This window comes from Chanodichthys erythropterus, chromosome 1, assembly GCF_024489055.1.
Source record: "Chanodichthys erythropterus isolate Z2021 chromosome 1, ASM2448905v1, whole genome shotgun sequence".
Taxonomy (NCBI): domain Eukaryota; kingdom Metazoa; phylum Chordata; class Actinopteri; order Cypriniformes; family Xenocyprididae; genus Chanodichthys; species Chanodichthys erythropterus.
Genome location: NC_090221.1, coordinates 20205175 through 20226020, shown reverse-complemented (window position 1 = coordinate 20226020; position 20846 = coordinate 20205175). Strand labels below are relative to the sequence as shown.

Genomic DNA, 20846 nt, shown 5'->3' with positions numbered 1-20846 from the left:
TGAGTAGTCCTACATACATAGACATAATGGAAAACTGAGGTAAGAAGCAATGTATTGTTTCAAGCAATGGTCAACAACATGGAAAAACAGGTACTAAGCTTGTCAACCGAACGCTTTAACCACCAAACAGTGGCTACTGTGACACTCTTTAAATTAAATTCTGGGTATTAAATGTGTGTATAATTGTGGCAGATTGATACATTATTTAAACAGTGCCACCTATGAGATCTTACACGGAGCTATTTTTGCTCAGTCTGAAGGGATTAAAGAAAATAAAAACAGTTGGCATTTAATGTTCAGTTCATTCCACATTCACATCACATTTCACCCATCGACCATATAAGGCGCTTGTTAGTGTGGTCAGACAGGGTCTGTCTTCTCGTCACTGCTTGGGCTTTAGTGCTGTTGCAGCCACACCCACTATAATGGCAACGACTGTAAAGCCTTGGGCAAAGATACGGGCTCTCATTAGCAGCTGGGACTGTCGAGTCTTGCCCCGTCTGAAGGCGCTGAGGCCGTAGATCAATGCTCCTGCTGTTCCCAAACAACCTGAGGAGGAAGACCACAGAGAAATTACAGCTATTTTTATTTGATTGTATAATACATAAAATAAGAAATATTACCATACTTACACATTTAATGCCAAATGGTTTGTTCTGATAGAATTTGAGACGATCCATAACTTATCTTTCTGTGAAGGATGTTAAAATGTATTTTTAATTCTTCTGGCATACCTATCTTATGTTTCTGTTTTCATTAGCTTGTATTTTGAGTGAACCCCCAGCTAGACAGCTGTGTAGGTCACATTTAAACCCCACAGCTGGAGAGAAGGGTGTGTTTAGTGGAAAATCTACCATGCCCTGGGATTCTCGTTGATGTTAACAACTCAGCCAGAGACCAACGGGTCAACGAAAATAATCTGATTTCATATCGCTTACTCTCTGCTAAAAATACTATATAATTGTCCTATTAAGAAAATTATCAGAGGTCCCACAAAAATATTAAGCAGCAAACTTTTTAACACTGATATTGATAATAAGAAATGTTTTGAAAGCACCAAAGCAGCATAATAGAATGATTCCTGAATGATCACGTGACACTGAAGACTGGAGTAATGCTGCCGAAAATTCAGCTTTGCATCACAGAATTACATTTTACAGTATACTGAAATAGAAAAGAGTTCTTTTAAATTGTTAAAATATGTAATATTACATAAAATGCTGTCTTGGTGTGCATACAAAACTTCTTTCAGAAACATTAAAGAAATCTTATTAACCCCAAACATTTGAACGGTAGTATTTATGTTTAAAAATTATTATACAATGTTAAAACAGACATTGTTAATACTAGGAAACTTTTTTTTAACTTGGTATCAACCAGGTAGCCATCAAAATGTGTTATATATTTATATATTATACATACCTAATTATAAGCATCATCATTATTAGTATTATTATTAGAACTTCTCAGAAATGACAAATAACAGAAAGGTATGAAAAAGCAAAGAATGAAAAAGAAATTATAGTTACATTCAGCCTTGGCCAAGCTTCAACACCAACAAAGTCAACAATGCCCTTGTTTTGGTTATTGTATTTCATCCTTGTTATCCTTTTATTCTAGCTTTGACTCAGCAAAGAAATTTGCATGGCAGCACTTCCATACACAGAAGAGAAAACTCTGTATGAATTGCTGTTGTTACTTTGACGGGGAGATGAAAGTCAAACATGCCATGTCATTGCAAGATAGGGTAAACATACCTATTAAGCTCAAGTACCCATTAAACACACTACCATCTTTGAGCTCAGATTATAAAAAGAAAACTTAAATGATTAATAACTTATTTTCACACCCTTAAAGGGTTGGTTCACCCAAAAATAAAATTACCCCATGATTTACTCACCATCAAGCTATCCTAGGTGTATTCTCAGACTAGTACAATCGGAATTATATTAACATTTTTGGTATTAAATAATGTCCTGGCTCTTCCAAGCTTTATAATGACAGTAAACAGAGGATGACATTTTGAAGCCCAAAAAAGAGCAACCATCCATAACAAAAGATATCCACATGGCTCGAGGGGTTAATAAAGGCCTTCTGAAGCAAAGCGACGCATTTGTGTAAGAAAAATATCCATATTTAAAACCTTAAAAACTAAAATAACTAGCTTCCGACAGACGGCTGTACACATCGATTTACGGCAAAAGAGTGAACACTTGACTTTACACATGACGTAATGACGAACGCGGAAGCGCAGAGAATAGAGCAATGCAAAACACCGGTCATGAATTGACCCTTCGCAAAGACCCGCCCCCCTTAGTTACTGTTGCTTTGTCCGACAAGCCATGGTACTGTCACACCACACAGAGTGAAAAATACATTGCGGAGCAAAGAGGACACTGACAACACGTCGACAGACAAGACAGAGCAGGTTACTTATGATATTAAACAAAGTCCCAGCTTTCACACTGTGTAATTTTTTTTTAAGAAATTCGAACAATAAAAACTGTTTTGTGGCTCTTTAATGTGTCGTGACAGATCGTTGTAGTGCCACCGCTCAAGTGGCTCGTGAACCGATCATCTCGTCCAACTAGTTAATTTACAGCATCAAATAAACATGAACGAACATCAGAAGGAATGTTGTTTCAAATGCAGAAAGACGTCAGTACACACCATTTTTCAAGTTCAAGTCCACTGAGGTTAATCTTCTAAATCTTGACTGCTTTGTCGGACAAAATGGCGGTTTCGGCGTTATGATTGGTTAGATTGCTTGTCAATCAAACTCCCAGCGAAGGGTCAATTACAATATATAATTGATCAAATTGAATGCCTTGTTGCTTGATTTTAGTGTTCTTTTTGTGTTCTTTTTGTGTGTGTGTGTGTGTGTGTGTGTGTGTGTGTGTGTGTGTGTGTGTGTGTGTGTGTGTGTGTGTGTGATTGACTCTGTACCTTCATATAAAACATTTTTCAATTCTTTAAAAAGGTTGTTTAAAATAAAATGAGCTTAATGGCAACAGGGGTGTGCTTAAAGGGTACAAATATGTACCCATTAAGCACAGCCAGACTTTTTGCATTTAATGGTTTACATCTTAATTGAAATGCTTTTGTCATTAAAATAAAATTAAATATCATTATGTGAGAGATTAATATTTTATTTTAACATAACTTATTATACTGAAAACAATATCCTGTGCACTAAAAATGTCTCAATATAGATTTTGGTGAGCTTAATATGTACGTTTAACGTTACCCTAATCACCTTGATCTAAAATGCATGACATTAAGAGTTATCCATGCAATGGCATTGCATGTATACAATAAGCCCATTCAAACTCCTTGCATTTTATCTTTTACGGTGTTTAATTGTTGGTCACCAAGATCATATGAAGCTCTATAGTGATTATATCATGTAAATATGTTGTGCAACTTGTGTAAGTCACTGCTTTATGTAACTCACCTATAGGAACGAATGGATTCTCTTTCGTCTTCCTGATGAATTTGTCTTTAAAGTTCTCTTCCCTCGGCCTGGGCAGCGGGGTGAATCCCTCGATGACCGGAGGCTGAGACAAATCAAACACGACGGGTGGAGAAGCTGTTTTGGTCGGTTGATCTTGGCCAACCGGGGTCGTTGCAGTTGCCATGATTAGAACTTCGGTTGACAGGAAGTGGAATAAATACGGCATTTCCGCCAGCTGTATATCACATGACTTAACTGGTGTTTCGTTTTTGTTTTTTTTCTCCATGCTTGCTTGATGTTTCGTCGTAAGCTTCGTAAAAAGATACAAGTAAATAAATCCGAAGTAGGACTGGAATTGATTCTGAGGCGTTGGCAATCAAGAGTCGCCTTCTCACACATGACTTGACAAGTAGAGCCTTGCCAGTGTCTCGAATATTTGGTTCTGTTTAGGAAAAGTTGGATTGTGTATTTAGCTATTTCGCTGTGTCCCAAGGGGCTGCTTCCTCCATTTGAAGGCTGCATATGTCGTCGAGTCGGTCTCATTTAAGAAAAGTGACCGTAATAACATTGACTGTTATTCTTCGTGAGGTGTAAAATACTGTAATTTCTTTATTACTTTGCAATCTAATGGTTACTTTATTAAGTGACTCGATAACGTATGCAGCCTTCACATGCCACCTTTCGGGGGGAAAATTCAAGTCAAGACCTCTCACTCTTGTGGGAAAATGTTCTCTTTGGCTTTACTGACTGTTCTGATCAAGCAGAACAGTACTTTTACTTAATTAATTTACTTATATTGTTAAATTTACCAATAAGAAACCAAATTTTATGATTTTGTTGACTGAAATATGTATATTGACAGTATCAGAGACTTTGAACAAGAAAGCTTTACAAACTTGTGAACTTTATAACACATTTGATTTTTATCTCTCTCTCTCTCTCTCTCTCTCTCTCTCTCTCTCTCTCTATATATATATATATATATATATATATATATATATATATAATTACAGTACAGTCCAAAAGTTTGGAACCACTAAGATTTTTAATGTTTTTAAAAGAAGTTTCGTCTGCTCACCAAGGCTACATTTATTTAATTAAAAATAGGCTACAGTAAAAACAGTAATATTGTGAAATATTATTACAATTTAAAATAACTGTTGAATGTATTTCACAAAGTAATTTATTCCTGTGATGCAAAGCTGAATTTTCAGCATCATTACTCCAGTCTTCAGTGTCACATGATCCTTCAGAAATCATTCTAATATGCTGATCTTCTGCTCAAGAAACATTTAATGTGTACAATTGTACAAAATATTTGTGTACAATATTTTTTTTCAGGATTATTTGATGAATAGAAAGTTCAAAAGAACAGTGTTTTTCAGAAATCTAATCTTTTGTAACATTATAAATGTCTTTACTGCCACTTTTGATTGATTTAATGCATCCTTGCTGAATAAAAGTATTAATTTCTTTGATTTCTTTTCAAAAAAATAAAAATTCTTACTGACCCCAAACTTTTGAACGGTAGTGTATAATGCTACAGAAGCTTTGTATTTCAGATAAATGCTGTTCTTTTGAACTTTCTATTCATCAAGGAATCCTGAAAAAAAAAGTACACAACTGTTTTCAACATTGAAAATAATCATAAATGTTTATTGAGCAGCAAATCAGCATATTAGAATGATTTCTGAAGGATCATGCGACACTGAAGACTGGAGTAATGATGCTGAAAATTCAGCTTTGCATCAAAGGAATAAATTACTTTGTCAAATATATTTAAATAGTACACTGTTATTTTAAATTGTAATAATATTTCACAATATTACTGATTTTTACTGTATTTTTAATTAAATAAATGTAGCCTTGGTGAGCAGACGAAACTTCTTTTAAAAACATTAAAAATCTTAGTGGTTCCAAACTTTTGGACTGTACTGTATGTATATATATATATATATATATATATATATATATATATATATATATATATATATATATATATATATATATATATATTCTATCTTTGCTTTGATAGTTACTTCCCCTTGTTTCTTGATACACTCTGTTATTGTTCTTTGAATAAAAAAAAAAAATTAAATTTGTAATTAAAATGCGGTCCCTGAATTGGGACACAGTTCAGTATTGAATTATATTGCAGTGTCAATTTTAGTATTGTGAGGCAATCTAACTAACTCAAATTATTCATTATGGGTCGTTCAATGAGTCTAACATGCACTAATTTAAAATACAGTTTTATTCTTATGCTGCATAGAAAAGAAATTAAATGTTTTTTTGTTTGTTTGTTTTTTTATTTAGGCTATGGCTCTGCTGTAATCACTAAAAAATTGCTTTGTGATCTCTAAAGCTCACTTGATTTGTAGATCATTGCACATAATATGGTGCATTGGGTGCCTGAATTGCCTTCACACACACACACACACACACACAAATTGGACTGTAAGGCAATACCTTTGCTTTCAAATGCAGCCAGTGCATAAATTGTGCAGCTGTAATACCCCATGAGATCGACTAGTAATTTTAATGTCTGTATTTGCATATGCATATTTGCATGATGAAACGCAGTAACGCACAACATAAACATATCTGCCCACTTCAGAGTTGATCGGTTTGTGGAAGAGTTTGCTTTACATGATACTTGTCTTGCACAGTCACCTTTGTCTCATTTTCCAAACAATTCAATGGTGCCAGATTATCATTTTACAAACAATCAGGTCTTAAAATATTTTTAGCAAGTAAATCAATTAATTATCTGATTTATCACCAATACAACTTACAAAAATTGATCCAAGTACAGATGAAGTTAAAAAGACTGCATTAAAGGAAGCTGATAAGGAGGGAAATATTTATCCAAATCAATACAAAAGGTCAAGCTGATTTATTTACTTGGCCAGATTATAAAAAAAATAATAAAAACTCTTGTGTTCCCCCATTAGTTCACATTTTATGCAAAACAGCAGTTAATTGTTATGCAAAGCAATCAGTCTGCAAATCTGATTAAGTGTCTCCACCTGCAATATAGACAGGGCCTTAACTTAGTCACCAGTAGTAAACTGCTGTCTGCAGACTCTAGAGCTGCTGCTTGAGCTTTTATTATGTTTTAAAGGGAAAAAAAATTTCAGAACTCTCTCCTGAAACTGAAAACACCAGCTGCTCTTTTCCCAGCAAATGAAGATGTTGTGGATTCTGCTTTTCTTAGAATGGTTTGTGGATTGGGCTTGTGGCATGTTCCGGTATTTGTTGGGTTGGAGAAGTGGACTGTGCAAGGGAACTATCAGTCCTCCTGGTCCACTTGTTGCAGACCAGAAGAAAAAGAACAGAGTGCTCCAGAAAGGTACATAAACTTTTGAGGTATTACATGCTAGTGAAACAAGCTGACTGCAAAAGACAGGTGTCCACTGTTAGCAATGTTATTTCTTGACCAACAGAATTTGATGACTTTGTAGAGCCCAAAAGAAACTTGGATGTCATTGTGATTGGCAGCGGTATCAGTGGTTTGACAGCAGTGGCAACTTTAGCCAAACTAGGAAAGAAAGTCCTGGTGTTGAAGCAAGACAAGCAGGTATGAGGCCTGTGTAGGACCTTCACTGAGAAAGGCTTTGAGTTTGACTGTGGTGAGAACCTCAACTTCTGTTCATGAAGTTGATCAAATGCTGAATATCGACTTTTCTCATTTACGCAATGTACATTTGTCAAAGGCTTCCATTATGTGGGACGACTTCATGAAAACCGCCTCCTGAGAACTGCATTGGCTCTGATCACTGATGGCCAGGTGCGTTTTGCTGAGCAGGGATCTGTTGTTATTGGTAAAAAAACTCGATGTAAAATAAAATACACCATTTACAATGGCAAGAAGCAGACGGAAGCTCATCTGAAGAAGCAGTTTCCCAGTGATGCTAAAGCAGTAGAGTTCTTCAAAATCATGAAGGTATTTAGTTGATAGCTTTTTGAAGTTTATCGGGCATTATAGAGTGGTTTTGGTGTTACAAATTGTCTTTTCCCTATAGATTTGTTCCAAGAAGATCCATCTGCTGTGTATGCTGAAGATGGGCCCACTCTGGTTTGCTAGCTTCATATTGTGGAGTGGAATCGCTGACTTGATCTCTCCAATAAGATACTCCTGCACCAATACAACAGACATTGTCAACACTCTTACCAGCTGTGACCTCCTTACTGTGTTTTTATCAAATATTTTATGGTAAAAGAGAAATGTCTATTGTGTTCCCAACTTATTCCTTAAATGAATTTGAGATTTATTGGCATGTTCAGCACCTTCAAGAAGATTTTGACTCCAGAGATCCAGGAAAACCCGAGTAAGTGACAATGTCGTCAATACAAGCAGTCTAATGTATTTTTCTCATGAAATGCTTGATTACTGGCCAGATCCCCCACCCCCCTTGTTTTTTTTTGTTTTTTTTTAGAAAACAAGTGATGGTTTCTCTAGATAAGACCCTTATTCCTCATCTGGGATCGTGTAGAATGTTTTGAAGCTGCAATGAAACTGTAATTTTGACCTTCAACTGTTCGGGCTCCACAGAAGTCCACTATAAGGAGAATAATCCTGGAATGTTTTCATCAAAAACCTTCATTTCTTTTTGACTGAAGAAAGAAAGACATGATCATCTTGGATGACATGGGGGTGAGTAAATTATTTGAAAGTGAACTAATCCTTAAAGAGAGAACCTCTTCAGGCAGCTATTTTGGCCCATTACAGGCATGTCGTACAGGGGAAGTGATGACCCGCTTAAGTGTGTGTGTATATATGACTGGCTGAATTGTGTTGGTCTTGAATTAAAATTTACCTATAAAGTCTTTCAATTCTTTCACTACAGGACAAGATGTTTTCTCTGGTGCTCTGCATGGAGGTCTTCTCTGTGCTTCAAGTGCTGTGGATCACTGTCTATGTTGACCTTCTACTCTAACAAAAGAAACTTAAGAGGAAGGCGGTCAAGAAACGAGATATTTCCTGTGTCTAGACAGGAAAGGTTAAGGTTTAATGACTGGTCATATGGTTCTTTTGCTGTATTTTGTTTTGCTGTGCATTTGTACCTTCTTCTGCAACTCTGAATAAAGCTGTCTACTGCACAATGTGTTCTTGGTAATAAAGGGTTAGTTGACCCAAAAATGAAAATTCTGTCATTTATTTCTCGCCCTCATGTCATTTCACACCCCTAAGACCTTTGTTCCTCTTCGGAACACAAATTAAGGTATGTTTGATAAAATCCGATGACTCTGAAGTTAATTTACACTTTGAATGCCCAGAAAGGTACTAAAGACACATTTAAAACAGTTTTCTTACAGTGGTCCAACCTTCATGTTATGAAGTGACAAATACTATTTGTACTACCCCTCTCCCACACATTTCCTTGTTTGTCACCAACAACATATATAATTCGTCAACACAATTATGGCTCATTTGCTTCAACTGTTTGTGTTTCATGAAGCCTCACTCTGCCCATTACTAGTTCACGGATATCATCGCCACTGGGGGGGGGTGAACCACTAGAATTAAAATGTTTCGAAACCCTTATGACGTAACGATGCCTCGTTTACTGAAAACACGTGTCTTTGGCAGTTTGAAACGCGCTCTGAACCACTGATTCGAAACAAGATTCGTAAAGCTTTGAAGCTTCATGAAGTGTTTTGAAATTGCCCATCACTAGATATTGTTGAGTAAAGTTTTTTTATTTTTATTTTTTTTGGCGCACAGTGTTCTCGTCACTTCATAACATTAAGGTTGAACCACTGTGGTCGCATGAACTTTTTTTAAACATCTTTAGTACCTTTCTGGGCATTGAAAGTGTAAATTAACGTGCTGTCAATGGAAGCCTCACTGAGCCATCAGATTTTATAAAAAAATATCTTAATTTATTGTTTGAAGATGAACAAAGGTCTTACAGGTTAGGAATGAAATGAGGGTGAGTAATTGAAGGATTAGTTCACTTTCAAATTAAAATTTCCTGATTTACTCACCCCCATGTCATCCAAGTTGTTCATGTCTTTCTTTCTTCAGTCGAAAAGAAATTAAGGTTTTTGATGAAAACATTCCAGGATTATTCTCCATATAGTGGACTTCAATGGAGGCCAAACGGTTAAAGGTCAAAATTACAATTTACAGCGATGAGAGATGAGAAATAAGGGTCTTATCTAGAGAAACCATTACTCATTTTCAATTTTTTTTTAAATTTTTTTCAATTTTTTTTTTTTTAATTTTATGCGTTTTAACCACTATCATTACCACCACTTAACTTGCACTAGCATATTGAATATGACAATTTAGTTCAAATTTTGACATGTGGAGGGCAGTAATACACTTAAAAGTGTCTACACTGCTGGAATTCTAATAGAGAAGAAGAGAGCTAGTTCAAGATGAGCATTTATTGTTAAAAATTATATAATTTGTATTTTTATTTTTTTAGAAAATGAGTGATGGTTTCTCTAGATAAGACCCTTATTTCTCATCTGGGATCGTGTAGAATGCTTTGAAGCTGCCATGAAACTGTAATTTTGACCTTCAATTGTTTGGGCTCCACAGAAGTCCACTATAAGCAGAAAAATCCTGGAATGTTTTCATCAAAAACCTTAATTTCTTTTCGACTGAAGAAAGAAAAGACATGAACATCTTGGATGACATGGGGGTAAGTAAATTATCAGGAAATTTTAATTTGAAAGTGAACTAATCCTTTAATGACAGAATTGTCATTTTTGGGTGAACTAACCCTTTAAAGGATAAGTTCACTTTAAAATGAAAATTACCCCATGATTTACTCACCCTCAAGCCATCCTAGGTGTATGACTTTCTTCTTTCTGATGAACAGAAAGAATCTGATGAGTTTAAAGCTTAAAGTGCATCCACCCATAATAAATGTACAACACACAGCTCCAGGGGGGTTAATAAAGGCCTTCCGAAGTGATGCGTTTAGTAAAATATCTAGCTTCCACCAGTGACCAGACCGTATTCAACATACGAAGAAAATGTAATGCCTCTCACAGTTCAAAACGCTTATACTACATCCTATGCCATCCGTATTCAAAAACATAACTGACGCGAAGGCCTTTAGGAAGGAGGGGATCGCCGCTAGTCCTGGAGGAGGCATTGGCTGTTGCTAAAGAGGAAAGGATGGTATGCAGGATGGTATTCTTATAGTGTATGATGCCCTTGATTTAACACATATCAGGTTTCTGGTTCAAATATGATTGCTAGAGGTTTAATTGATTTGAAACGGTTACTCTTCAATTTAACTTGATGTTTTCTTTTTGAATAACATGTTTAAATCAAGTAACCCAATCAAACAGGACTTTCACTTCCCATCATGCTTTGCAAAGGGGCTGAATTTATGTTTTTAAAGCATTTTTTTTAGCAAGATGAGAAAATGGAGAGACTTGATAATGTTCAATGTTTTATTATGTTGGTATTTAAAAGTTCCTGTTAAGCAACCAGTATGGTAGTGCTCTGGTTGAAATCAGTATCACTTCAAATCAAATCTATCATCTAGCTACACTTAATTCATTTTTTTAATTGTTAAAATAAAAATGGCAAGAACACGGTTTATTGTATATTATAAATGAAAACTGTTCTTGGTGAATACAAATGTAGGTAGGTAAAACCGGTAAAACCAAAACATGCGCCACACGACTCCTGCGCAGCAGGTGGCGCAAAAAGAAGAATTGTTGGTGCAACGTTTTACGTATTCGTCGTGTCAGCACGCTTTATACGTCATCACGTTTTGTTAGGGCTCGGCGAGGTAAGATGGCGGCGCCAGAAGAACAGGAATTATCTCAGGCTCAAACTGAAAAACTCCTCCAGTTTCAGGTACCAATTACTTTGTCTTGTTAACACATACCTATTCACTCTTTTATACACTCAATTATCAGAAAAATAGTGTTCGCGGTATCCAACGTAGCTGCTTTAGGTATAAATGACAAGTCAGCGAGCTAACTCCCGTTAAGATCGTTAGTTTTTACTCAGCCGAGACCAGCTTCAGTTCATCTAATAAATACAGAATTTATCTGAATAATAACCTCTTGATTTGTGTCAATATAAAGACTTTCTCGTGTAAATAAGTGTCTTTTGTTTTACTTGAAATGGCAGCTGTCAGTTAGGCAGCGAGTCATTTGTTGTCTCAAAACCTAGATAGCTGCCTAACTAAACAGCAGGTTTGACCAGAGGAAATTGGGATTATGATGCCCAAAATGTTGCCTACTTTGGCAGCACTGTTTAATTTTTATTTATTTATTTTTTTTTATTATTAAAAAATGGGGAGAACAGTTAGTCGTACTGAACGGTGCGTCAAAATATCAAAAATTCTAGACAGCTCACTTGGTTTTGAGACGCAGTCCTAATCTGCTCCCAGTTTGGCAATACTTCAACTTCTAATTTACTTAATTTGGGGAAGATTTTTGTTTGTGTGTTGTTTTAATCTGGATGTAAGTAACGGTCATGGGAGAAGTTCCACATTTACTACCGAGTCAGAGAGAGTAATATAAAAAATATGCCCTTGAATAGTGACTGATCTTGAAAACACTCGGTAATCTATAATAATCTATAATTTTACTAATTTACCCAAATGTTTCATTCATTAACAAAACTTTTGGCACACATTTTATAAGCATGCCAGGCAACTGGATATTTATTGTCTAACTTATTGTGAAAATCGATTCCAGCTCTTTTTTAACCTAGAGACTTTTCTTTGCAAACAGGACCTGACAGGCTTGGAGTCAATGGACCAATGTCGGCGCACGTTAGAACAACACAATTGGAACATTGAGGTGAGAGCTGGTAAACCAGATGAATTGATCCTTTCTTTTTAGTTTTGTTTACCCTTTTGTATTAGGAACCATATCATTATAATGGGATTAATGGGAATCTCTCCTTGTTGCAGGCCGCAGTACAAGACAGACTAAATGAGCAAGAAGGAGTTCCGAGTGTCTTCAACCCGCCACCCGCCAGACCGTTACAGGTCAACACAACAGACCACAGAGTGTATAGCTATATTGTCTCAAGGCCACAGCCTAGAGTAAGAGGGTGTTTTTCGTTTTTATGTTTTTTGTTTTATTTCCTTCGTTCACAATGCTTATATTTTGTACCAATGTTTTCAAAAATTATACATGTCTAAAACATATTTTTATGCAGCTGTGGTAAATATAAAAATATCTAGTAAATATGCAAGTTTTGGCCTGGTGTGACATGGTGTTCAGTGTAATAACGTAGTGTGTTTTGACAACTAAATATCGCAACATGGTCCACTAGGGGCCGGTTTCACAGACAAGGCTTGGGCTAAGCCAGGATTAAGCCTTATTTCAATTAGGGTATTTAAGTAGCTTTTATAAACATACCCTTGACAAAAAACATTACTGGTGTGCATCTTGGCACAAAACAATGGCAGTGACATATTTTAAGATATGTCAGTGCAAGTTACTTTCAGTTAAGACAGCTCAAATACGCATTTTAGTCTAGGACTATCTTAAGCCTTATCTGTGAAATCGGGGGACTAATATTAAATTAACTGCTTGTATAAACATTTTCTGTTTTTTTTTTTTGTTTTTTTTTTTTTTACAGGGCTTATTAGGTTGGAGTTACTACTTGATAATGCTTCCCTTCAGGTTTACGTATTATACTATTCTGGACATATTCAGGTATTAAAGCAATTAATCTTTGAAATGTTAATATAGACCTGTATTATATCACAATAATGTAGCAACTGGTCTTTATCGATGTTTCTTCCTCTCCCAAATTTTCTCAGGTTTGCCCTGAGATTCATTCGGCCAGATCCGAGGGGTCGTGTCACAGATCCTGTTGGAGATGTCATGTCCTTTATTCATAGTTTTGAGGAGAAATATGGTCGATCGCATCCTGTATTCTACCAGGGAACATATAGTCAGGTATGTTAATACAGAAAGTCTCAAAACTAAAGGAATAAAATGAACTGATGTATGTACCTAAACATTCTTGCATTGTTTAGGACTGAATAAAAGATAAAGACCATTCAAATATTCACCCATTTATCAGGCAAACCGAAACAACTTGTATCTAATTAATCTTTCCTCTAGGCTCTGAATGATGCCAAGCGAGAACTTCGCTACTTGTTAGTTTATCTTCATGGAGATGATCACCAGGACACAGATGAGTTCTGCCGGTAGGTTTTAAAGTTATGATGTTCTCCTCCATTCACATGTTACATCTGCTGAGCTTCTGGTCTCATAACTAGAGCTCTTGTCTCTCTCAGAGCCACATTATGTTCAGAAGAGGTACTGACCTTCGTTAACACAAGGATGCTGTTTTGGGCGTGTTCCACCAGCAAGCCAGAGGGTTACCGAGGTAACCAACTTCACTTCCAAGTCTTTGATTAATTTCTTTCTGCATGTCGTTATGGCGTCATCAGTATCTCACGAGATGTGGTTTGAGCTCATTATCTTTATGATGTGTGTTCAGTGTCTCAGGCCCTGCGTGAGAACACCTATCCCTTCCTGGCTATGATCATGCTGAAAGACCGCAAAATGACAGTTGTTGGGAGACTGGAGGGGCTGATCCAGCCTGAGGATCTTATCAACCAGCTGACCTTCATCATGGAGGCAAACCAGACATATCTCATGTCAGAACGACTAGAGAGGTAAGGTTACATAGTTGGCTTTCTGAAGAGTTGAAAGTCTTGCACCTTTATATATAATTTTGTGTTTTGTAACTACAGGGAGGAGAGGAATCAGACGCAGGTACTGAGGCAGCAGCAGGATGAAGCTTACCTGGCGTCCCTCCGTGCAGACCAGGAAAAAGACAGAAAGAAAAGAGAAGAACAAGAGCAGAAACGTCAAGAGGAGGAGAAGGCCCGCCAGAGCATCCTTGCCGAGGAGAGGAGACGAAGAGTAAGTGATTTGCTAGTGTATATAAAGAAAAATAAATAATTTTAGAAATGCAAACTGTCAGTTGTTTAAATTAATAAATTATAGGATATACCATATAATTCAATCTTTTTTAGGGTGCTTTCACGCTAGCACTTTTGGTGCGCATCCAGGTTCAATTGATGTCAAAGTTCTGTTTTGTTTGGGTGTTGTGAACGCTGGCTGCATGAACTATCCTTGAGTCCACATAAAAAGGGTGGCCTGGGTTATGGTTCATGTGAACTCCGGTACGGTTCACTGCTGATATGAATGCAATCATACTAAATCACAGAAGTGAACCGCTATCGATGATGTACGATTCGATAAATCTGTGGGTTTGTGTGTGTTCTCACTTTCCTGACAAGCATGGCTGATGCACTGCAAGCAGAGAGAATGGATTAACACATTCTTTAGAAAATTTGCAGTACATTAGCAGCAGATAGACGCAAATACCAATTGAACCAAGTGTGAAAGCACCCCCTTAAATAACAGATCAAGGTAAAATTAAATCAACCATTTTTGACAAAAATAAAATTATACATCTGTCCATGGTAGGGCGGGCTTTGACACAAATTTCACAATTCAATTATATTTCAATTACATTCGATTTAGATTAATTGGGGCTTATGCATATTGTAATAAAATAAGAGGTTAAAATTAACTGATTTGTAGGCTACTTGCATTCCACATAAGGAAGTTTTTTATAATAACGTTATGATAATGGCTAATCATAAAATAATAATGGCTGTCATAAAAAAATGATGGATTTATTCATACATAAATTAAAGGGTTAGTTCACCCAAAAATGAGATTTCTGTCATTAATTACTCGCCCTCATGTCGTCCCAAACCTGTAAGACCTTCGTTCATCTTCTGAACACAAATTGAGATATTTTTGATGAAATCTGAGGGTCTCTGATCCACACATAGACAGCAACGTCACTGCACCTTTTGAGGTCCAGAAAGGTAGTAAAGACATTGTTAAAATAGTCGATGTGACTACAGTGGTTCAACCTTAATATTATGAAGCGACGGGAATACTTTGTGTGCAAAAACAAAACAAAAATAATGACTTCATTCGACAAATTCATCTGTCCCCTGTCAAACTGAGCCCGCATTCAGACATAAACATGAAAGCTCTACAATGAAAATAGCATAGCAGTATGACAGGGGACAGACGATTGTTGAATAAAGTCGTTATTTTTGTTTTGTTCTTGTGCACAAAGTATTCTCGTCGCTTCATAACATTAAGGTTTAACCACTGACTATTTTAACAATGTTTTTACTAATTTTTCTGCATCTTGAATGAATATCTTAATTTGCATTCCCGAAGATGAACAAAGTTCTTACGGGTTTGGAACAACATGAGGGTGAGTAATTAATGACAGTAATTTAATTTTTGGGTGAACTAACCCCTTAAATATTGAACAGGTTACGTAAAATACAATGAATATGCAATATAGTGCATATATTTACTGAAATGCTCCACTCTAGAGTTCATTTTTCTAGCTGACAAAAGTTTTTGGGCATTGAATGGCTTTTCTGAGGTAAATATAACATCTTTCTGGGGTCAAAACACTGATTGACCGATTACAAGTGAGATGATACAGATTTCAGTTGTACTGTATCTTTCAACATACCTTCTGATGTTCGTTTATGTTTATTTCATGCTGTAACTAGTAGTAAAGGAAGAGAAAGATCAAGATGATCAGTTCACATGCACTTCGTGCTGCCGCATCGTTTGAACTGAGTGCTACAGCGATCTGTCACGCCACATTAAAGAGCACCGAAAAGTTTTGGTGTTTTATTTGCTTTTGTTTTAACTGAGACTTGTTTTTTTTTTTTTTTTTTTACACAGCCTTAGTCCATGGATAAAGTATGTTGCAATTTCAAACACTTGTGAACCATTACATATATTGTCCTTTCTTTGCACATCATGAGTAGCTGTTTTTGATGACTGTTTGTTTAGTCATTTGACAAATTTCCGTCATCTGTAGCTATGACTACTCGCACTTAATGACTTCCTAATGATTGTCTAATGACAGACACTGGAAGAAGAGAAGGAGCGCAAGTCTGAGTGTCTTCCCCCTGAGCCGCCCTTGGATGACCCTGACAGTGTCAAAATAGTGTTCAAATTGCCCAACGACACTCGTGTGGAGCGGAGATTCCTTTTCAGCCAGTCTTTGACGGTAAACACCCTTCATCTGCCTTTTCGCATCACTTATACAGTGTTGAGAACCATAACAGTATGATATCAGCGTCTACAGCATCTGTGGTTAAAGATAAGAGTACAGACTCATGAGACACTTTGTTTTGCTTTTTGACGTTGACGTTTTTGGGGAATCTCAGTATTTATTTATTTTTTAACAATAAAACCACGTAATATTTAAAAACTGTAATTTTGGACTAAAATTCAGTGGCTAAAACTTTTGCCCCCCTTTTTAGGTAATCCACGACTTCCTGTTTTCTTTGAAAGAGACCCCTGAGAAATTCCAAATAGTAACGAATTTCCCACGCCGGGTCCTGCCTTGCCTGCCGACGGAAGAGCAACCCAATCCCCCCACTCTGAAGGAGGCCGGTCTGAGCCGGTCAGAAGTCCTCTTTGTGCAGGACCTCACAGACGATTGACATTTAGCTAACCCCCTGCTCTCGACTCAAGTCCCGCCTCCCCTCCAGTTTGTTCTATTCGATGGCCTGGATGAGGGATCACCGAAATAAACCTTTTACTGAATTTAAAAAAAAAAAAAATAACCCATCCTTCCCTGCAGTGAAGTTTTGTTCTGTAAAATGAGTGCAAGGTGAACGGCCCTGTAAATATTATGACCTAGATATTTAAGGACAAGCCTGGAAGCCACAACAGAGTTATCTTTTTCTTTTTTTAATGCAAATCAAAGTCGACCATATAATGTATCTCATCTAACGACCAAAAGAGAGGTTGTCAGCAAAGGAACCGATGGGCTGCTTGCAGTTCACGTGAGTTCAGATAAGAAAAAAGGCCACAGCCTTTCCATGTGGCTTTGTCTGTATAAAGTATAGTGCAAGTCTGCCCATAGTGTGCCTGTGGTTATTCATAGATGCCTATGTTGCCTGTCGTCCATCTGATGGGTCTGGTCATGTAAAGATGTCATTTTCCAATTCTAAATTAAACATTTTAAAATGTTGTTGTGGTTTGACTAACTAACAATGTTCTGGTTCAAGCTTGTTCAACATTTGCATTGCAGCCTGCTGCACAAACCTGGAGCCATGACAGTTTTAATATTTTTGTAGGTTTGTGGAAATAAAATATGGTGCTAAATAATATCTTAAAACTTGTACAATTTTATAAAGTAATTGGAGAGGCAGTAACTCAGATTACCTTGTTTTATAGCATTAAGTCTGTTTCAGTGTGAGTCTCAACTACTAGGGTGAATCTCACAAAGTTGGTCAAAAGATGGGTCACATTTAACCCCCAAATCAAAGAGTCCATTAAGATTATTTTGTTTTTGCAATGTAGACATTTTCTCCATTTCTCAATGTTGTACTGTAGAAAAGTCATCCATGCAAAAAAAAAAAAAAAGCGTTGTATACCATGGTAGTATTTTTTTTTTTAACTGCCTTTATTCTGATTTGAATCAAATTGTGTACGGACTGGATGATTTATATTACTGTACCACAGCAATGATGTGATCAACACTGACAAATTTAAATTGGTAATGTCTCAATGCAAAAAGAAAAGAAAGAACATAAAAGTCAGGATAAACTGATATTCTAGCCCAGGGGTGGCAAACGTTGGTCCTGGACAGCCACAGTTCTGCAGAGTTTTGCTTCAACCCTAATCAAACACACCTGACAAGCTAATCAAGGTCTGAAGGGTTACTAGAAAGCTTCTGACAGGTGAGTTTTTATCAGGGTTGGAGCTAAACTTTGCAGGACTGTGGCTGTCCAGGACCGGAGTTCGCCACCCCTGTTCTATCCAGTATGATAATCTATTTTTTTTCTTATGACCAATAAATGGCTGATATTATAACCCTTTTTTTTTTTTTTTGTATGCTAGAAGTTAGAAATTAAAGGCAAAATTTAAATGTACAGTGTGATACTATTGTATAAATGTTGATTTTGAAATCTGCTATAGATAAACATACACTGCTTGAATAATAATAATAATAATAATAAAAAAAGTGATTATAATAATGAGGGATCTATGGGATGCTAGTTAGATAATAGAATGCATAGAGCCATAACCAATGAATTTAAATCATTATTTGAGTATTAGTCAAGAATTTTTGTGTGTGTGAGTAACTTTAATAAAAGGTAATTTTTCCAAGAATGAACTATCATTTTTATTCACCAGTGCACAGCAATTCACTTCTATGAAAGGGGGGGTAACAATCAAACAATGTGGTAACAATCAAACTGCCTAAAACAATCGATTCCGCAGGTACTGATATGATGCCAATATATTGTTCTTCCTTCCCTAGGTCTAAATATGTATTGCACCGAATAATGTTCTTCATACAAAATATTCCTTTTGATTATATGGGCAAATATGAATTTGAGATTCACCTTCTAACCGTTTTGAGACAGAAACCCTCAGACAAGACACTGAACTGCAACACACCTGTATTGTGCAAAATGTTTAAAGCATTGATTAATTTAGTCAGTTTAGTATGAGTATACATCACACATTTATTAGTGAACAACCCTCTCCAATCAGCCACAATTAAAAAAAATATGATTGCACTACTCGGTAAAGCAGAACTAGCAACTTTCATTTAAAAAAAGTACAAATCTTAAAAATTTCAATCAGTATACAGATGTATTTATAATACACTATAACTAGTTATGTTAAATGCTACAAACAATGATTCCAATGGAATGAAAAAAAAATTATAGCATTAAGAACCATTTCCTATATATAATATATATATATATATATTAGCTTTTTTATTTCATTTTTTTATTGTTTTTTTTTCTTCCAAATACAAACATGGCAAAAATGAGGTAACTGTAAATGTGCAAGTACCAAAGCAAAATATCTTCCTAACACAGAACACATGCCCCTGGCCCTGTTGTTGGCTGGGTAGTCTGGAGTTCAGGCAATGACTGACCCCTAAAGGCCAGGAGGAGAATAGAACAGTAAACAATCCACTATCCCACCACAGCAAGAAATCATTGGTAAACAATCAGTGGCGTCTATGGAGCAATCAACAAATCACAAATCCTAAAGTATTTAGCTGCTTATTGGAACACAATTTTCCACCACACAAGCTGTGAGATTATTTATTAGTTGAATCACAGAAAGACTACAAGATTCTATTTATCATCATAACTCATAGGTTGTTGTTTTTTTCCTTTTTTCTTTTTAGTAATTCAGTACAGGTAACACTGAGGTTCTCAAGGAATCTTGGTTATTGTGAAAAATTCCTTTATAAATCTAAATAAGGATATATTAGAAATAGCCCACAGCCGGTTACCCCAAGCAAAAGTGCTTGCGTGTATATCAACAACTTATTTTTAAACCATAACAGTTACAGATGCTCAAGGTAGAGAGAACCGTACAACAGGTACATATATTTCTGACCATTTTGGTGAATGAGTGATAGCGCCGTGTTGTTTTAACCCACACAAAACCTCCTACTACTTCGATTTAAGGCAGATGTACTGAATCTGATCACTCGGGCGGTAAAATAAGATTATCCTTTAAAACGGTCACTGTCTACCAGCACATACAAGTAAAGCTAAATAGTTCATTATTTTTTTTTTATTTTATTTTCTTAATTGAAACCCCTGTCGATAATGCTATTAACTGTTGCTGACCACCGTGAAGGTACTAGTAGCACTGCATGCTGTATGAAGAGACCCATAACAAAACTATTGCATTCTCTTATGTGAATGTAGCATTACACCTAAATATAGAATATCTAGCACCTTTTTACTATATGGCTTTCCATTATCTAGATTCCAGGCAAGTGTGTCAGTAACTGAGGCAACAATAGAAGCACAAATGTGGTGAGGAGCCAATCACATTTCCCATCTCAAAAAGCCACCGTCTTCCCACTGGCATCAAGCTTAACTTTGTTATTTTAAACATCCTATATTACTATTCTTGATTTTTTTTTTCTTTTTTTTTTCTTCTGTTGCAAGTACAAGCACAATAAAATCTTGTAGTCATTCGGTTCTATTACAAATGTGTGCAGTACAGTGCATGGCAGTTATCAGCTGAGCAGAAAGTCCCCTACACCCAGAACCCAAAGCCAACTAGATCTACCTAAAAACCGGTTGGGACCTGGTTAGACATGCATGCATATTGTGCACAATTAAATACTTGCCCACCCCTGATTTTTCACTGAAAATACAGATTTCATTTTTTGTTAGTCTTTTTTTTTTCTCTGTTTTTTTTTTCTCTTCTTTTTTTAATCCTTAAATCATGCAAACACTGTAAGAATAGTCTTGGAAGTGGTCTAGGTAGGACAGTGTGCACCGTGGCACCTTTTTCAATGGGATTACAACCTTTATGTGTG

At 36.2% G+C, this 20846-nt stretch overlaps 3 protein-coding genes across 7 annotated transcripts; 2 read left to right on the top strand and 1 right to left on the bottom strand.

Annotated features, from left to right (window-relative positions):
* Window positions 1-46: 46 nt before the first annotated feature.
* Window positions 47-3681, bottom strand: higd2a (HIG1 hypoxia inducible domain family, member 2A). The gene is made up of 2 exons (XM_067389441.1): window positions 3455-3681; window positions 47-549 (listed from the first exon to the last, which is right to left on the bottom strand). The coding sequence occupies exons 1-2, from the start codon at window positions 3678-3680 to the stop codon at window positions 383-385; spliced, it is 393 nt and encodes a 130-aa protein (XP_067245542.1). The 5' UTR covers window position 3681; the 3' UTR covers window positions 47-382.
* Window positions 3682-3684: 3 nt separating this feature from the next.
* Window positions 3685-8875, top strand: LOC137022932 (inactive all-trans-retinol 13,14-reductase-like). 5 transcript variants are annotated; one of them, XM_067389410.1, is made up of 6 exons: window positions 3685-3782; window positions 6672-6806; window positions 6919-7034; window positions 7171-7400; window positions 7480-8111; window positions 8305-8875. In XM_067389410.1, the coding sequence occupies exons 2-5, from the start codon at window positions 6673-6675 to the stop codon at window positions 7672-7674; spliced, it is 675 nt and encodes a 224-aa protein (XP_067245511.1). In that variant the 5' UTR covers window positions 3685-3782; window position 6672; the 3' UTR covers window positions 7675-8111; window positions 8305-8875. The 5 variants fall into 5 exon arrangements, 4 of the variants coding, with proteins under 4 accessions (XP_067245511.1, XP_067245504.1, XP_067245525.1 ...); XM_067389403.1 differs by having other exon boundaries at window positions 3752-3863; XM_067389424.1 differs by lacking the exon at window positions 3685-3782 and having other exon boundaries at window positions 5645-6806; window positions 7480-7785; window positions 8010-8111.
* Window positions 8876-11147: 2272 nt separating this feature from the next.
* On the top strand, window positions 11148-20742 carry faf2 (Fas associated factor family member 2). The gene is made up of 11 exons (XM_067389344.1): window positions 11148-11285; window positions 12173-12241; window positions 12355-12489; window positions 13032-13108; window positions 13216-13354; window positions 13523-13608; window positions 13699-13790; window positions 13905-14082; window positions 14161-14332; window positions 16392-16535; window positions 16792-20742. Exons 1-11 carry the CDS (start codon window positions 11223-11225, stop codon window positions 16972-16974), a joined length of 1338 nt encoding a protein of 445 aa, XP_067245445.1. The 5' UTR covers window positions 11148-11222; the 3' UTR covers window positions 16975-20742.
* Window positions 20743-20846: the final 104 nt, after the last annotated feature.

Coding starts and splice junctions, on each gene's coding strand:
- higd2a (XM_067389441.1), bottom strand. CDS start 3,680: ATGCCGTATTTATTCCACTTCCTGTCAACCGAAGTTCTAATCATGGCA. Junction 550..3,454: donor GAATCCATTCGTTCCTATAG/GTGAGTTACATA, acceptor CTTCCTCCTCAG/GTTGTTTGGGAACAGCAGGA.
- LOC137022932 (XM_067389410.1), top strand. CDS start 6,673: ATGGTTTGTGGATTGGGCTTGTGGCATGTTCCGGTATTTGTTGGGTTG. Junction 6,807..6,918: donor GAACAGAGTGCTCCAGAAAG/GTACATAAACTT, acceptor ATGACTTTGTAG/AGCCCAAAAGAAACTTGGAT. Junction 7,035..7,170: donor TGTTGAAGCAAGACAAGCAG/GTATGAGGCCTG, acceptor CATTTGTCAAAG/GCTTCCATTATGTGGGACGA.
- faf2 (XM_067389344.1), top strand. CDS start 11,223: ATGGCGGCGCCAGAAGAACAGGAATTATCTCAGGCTCAAACTGAAAAA. Junction 13,355..13,522: donor ACCAGGGAACATATAGTCAG/GTATGTTAATAC, acceptor TCTTTCCTCTAG/GCTCTGAATGATGCCAAGCG. Junction 13,609..13,698: donor GACACAGATGAGTTCTGCCG/GTAGGTTTTAAA, acceptor TGTCTCTCTCAG/AGCCACATTATGTTCAGAAG.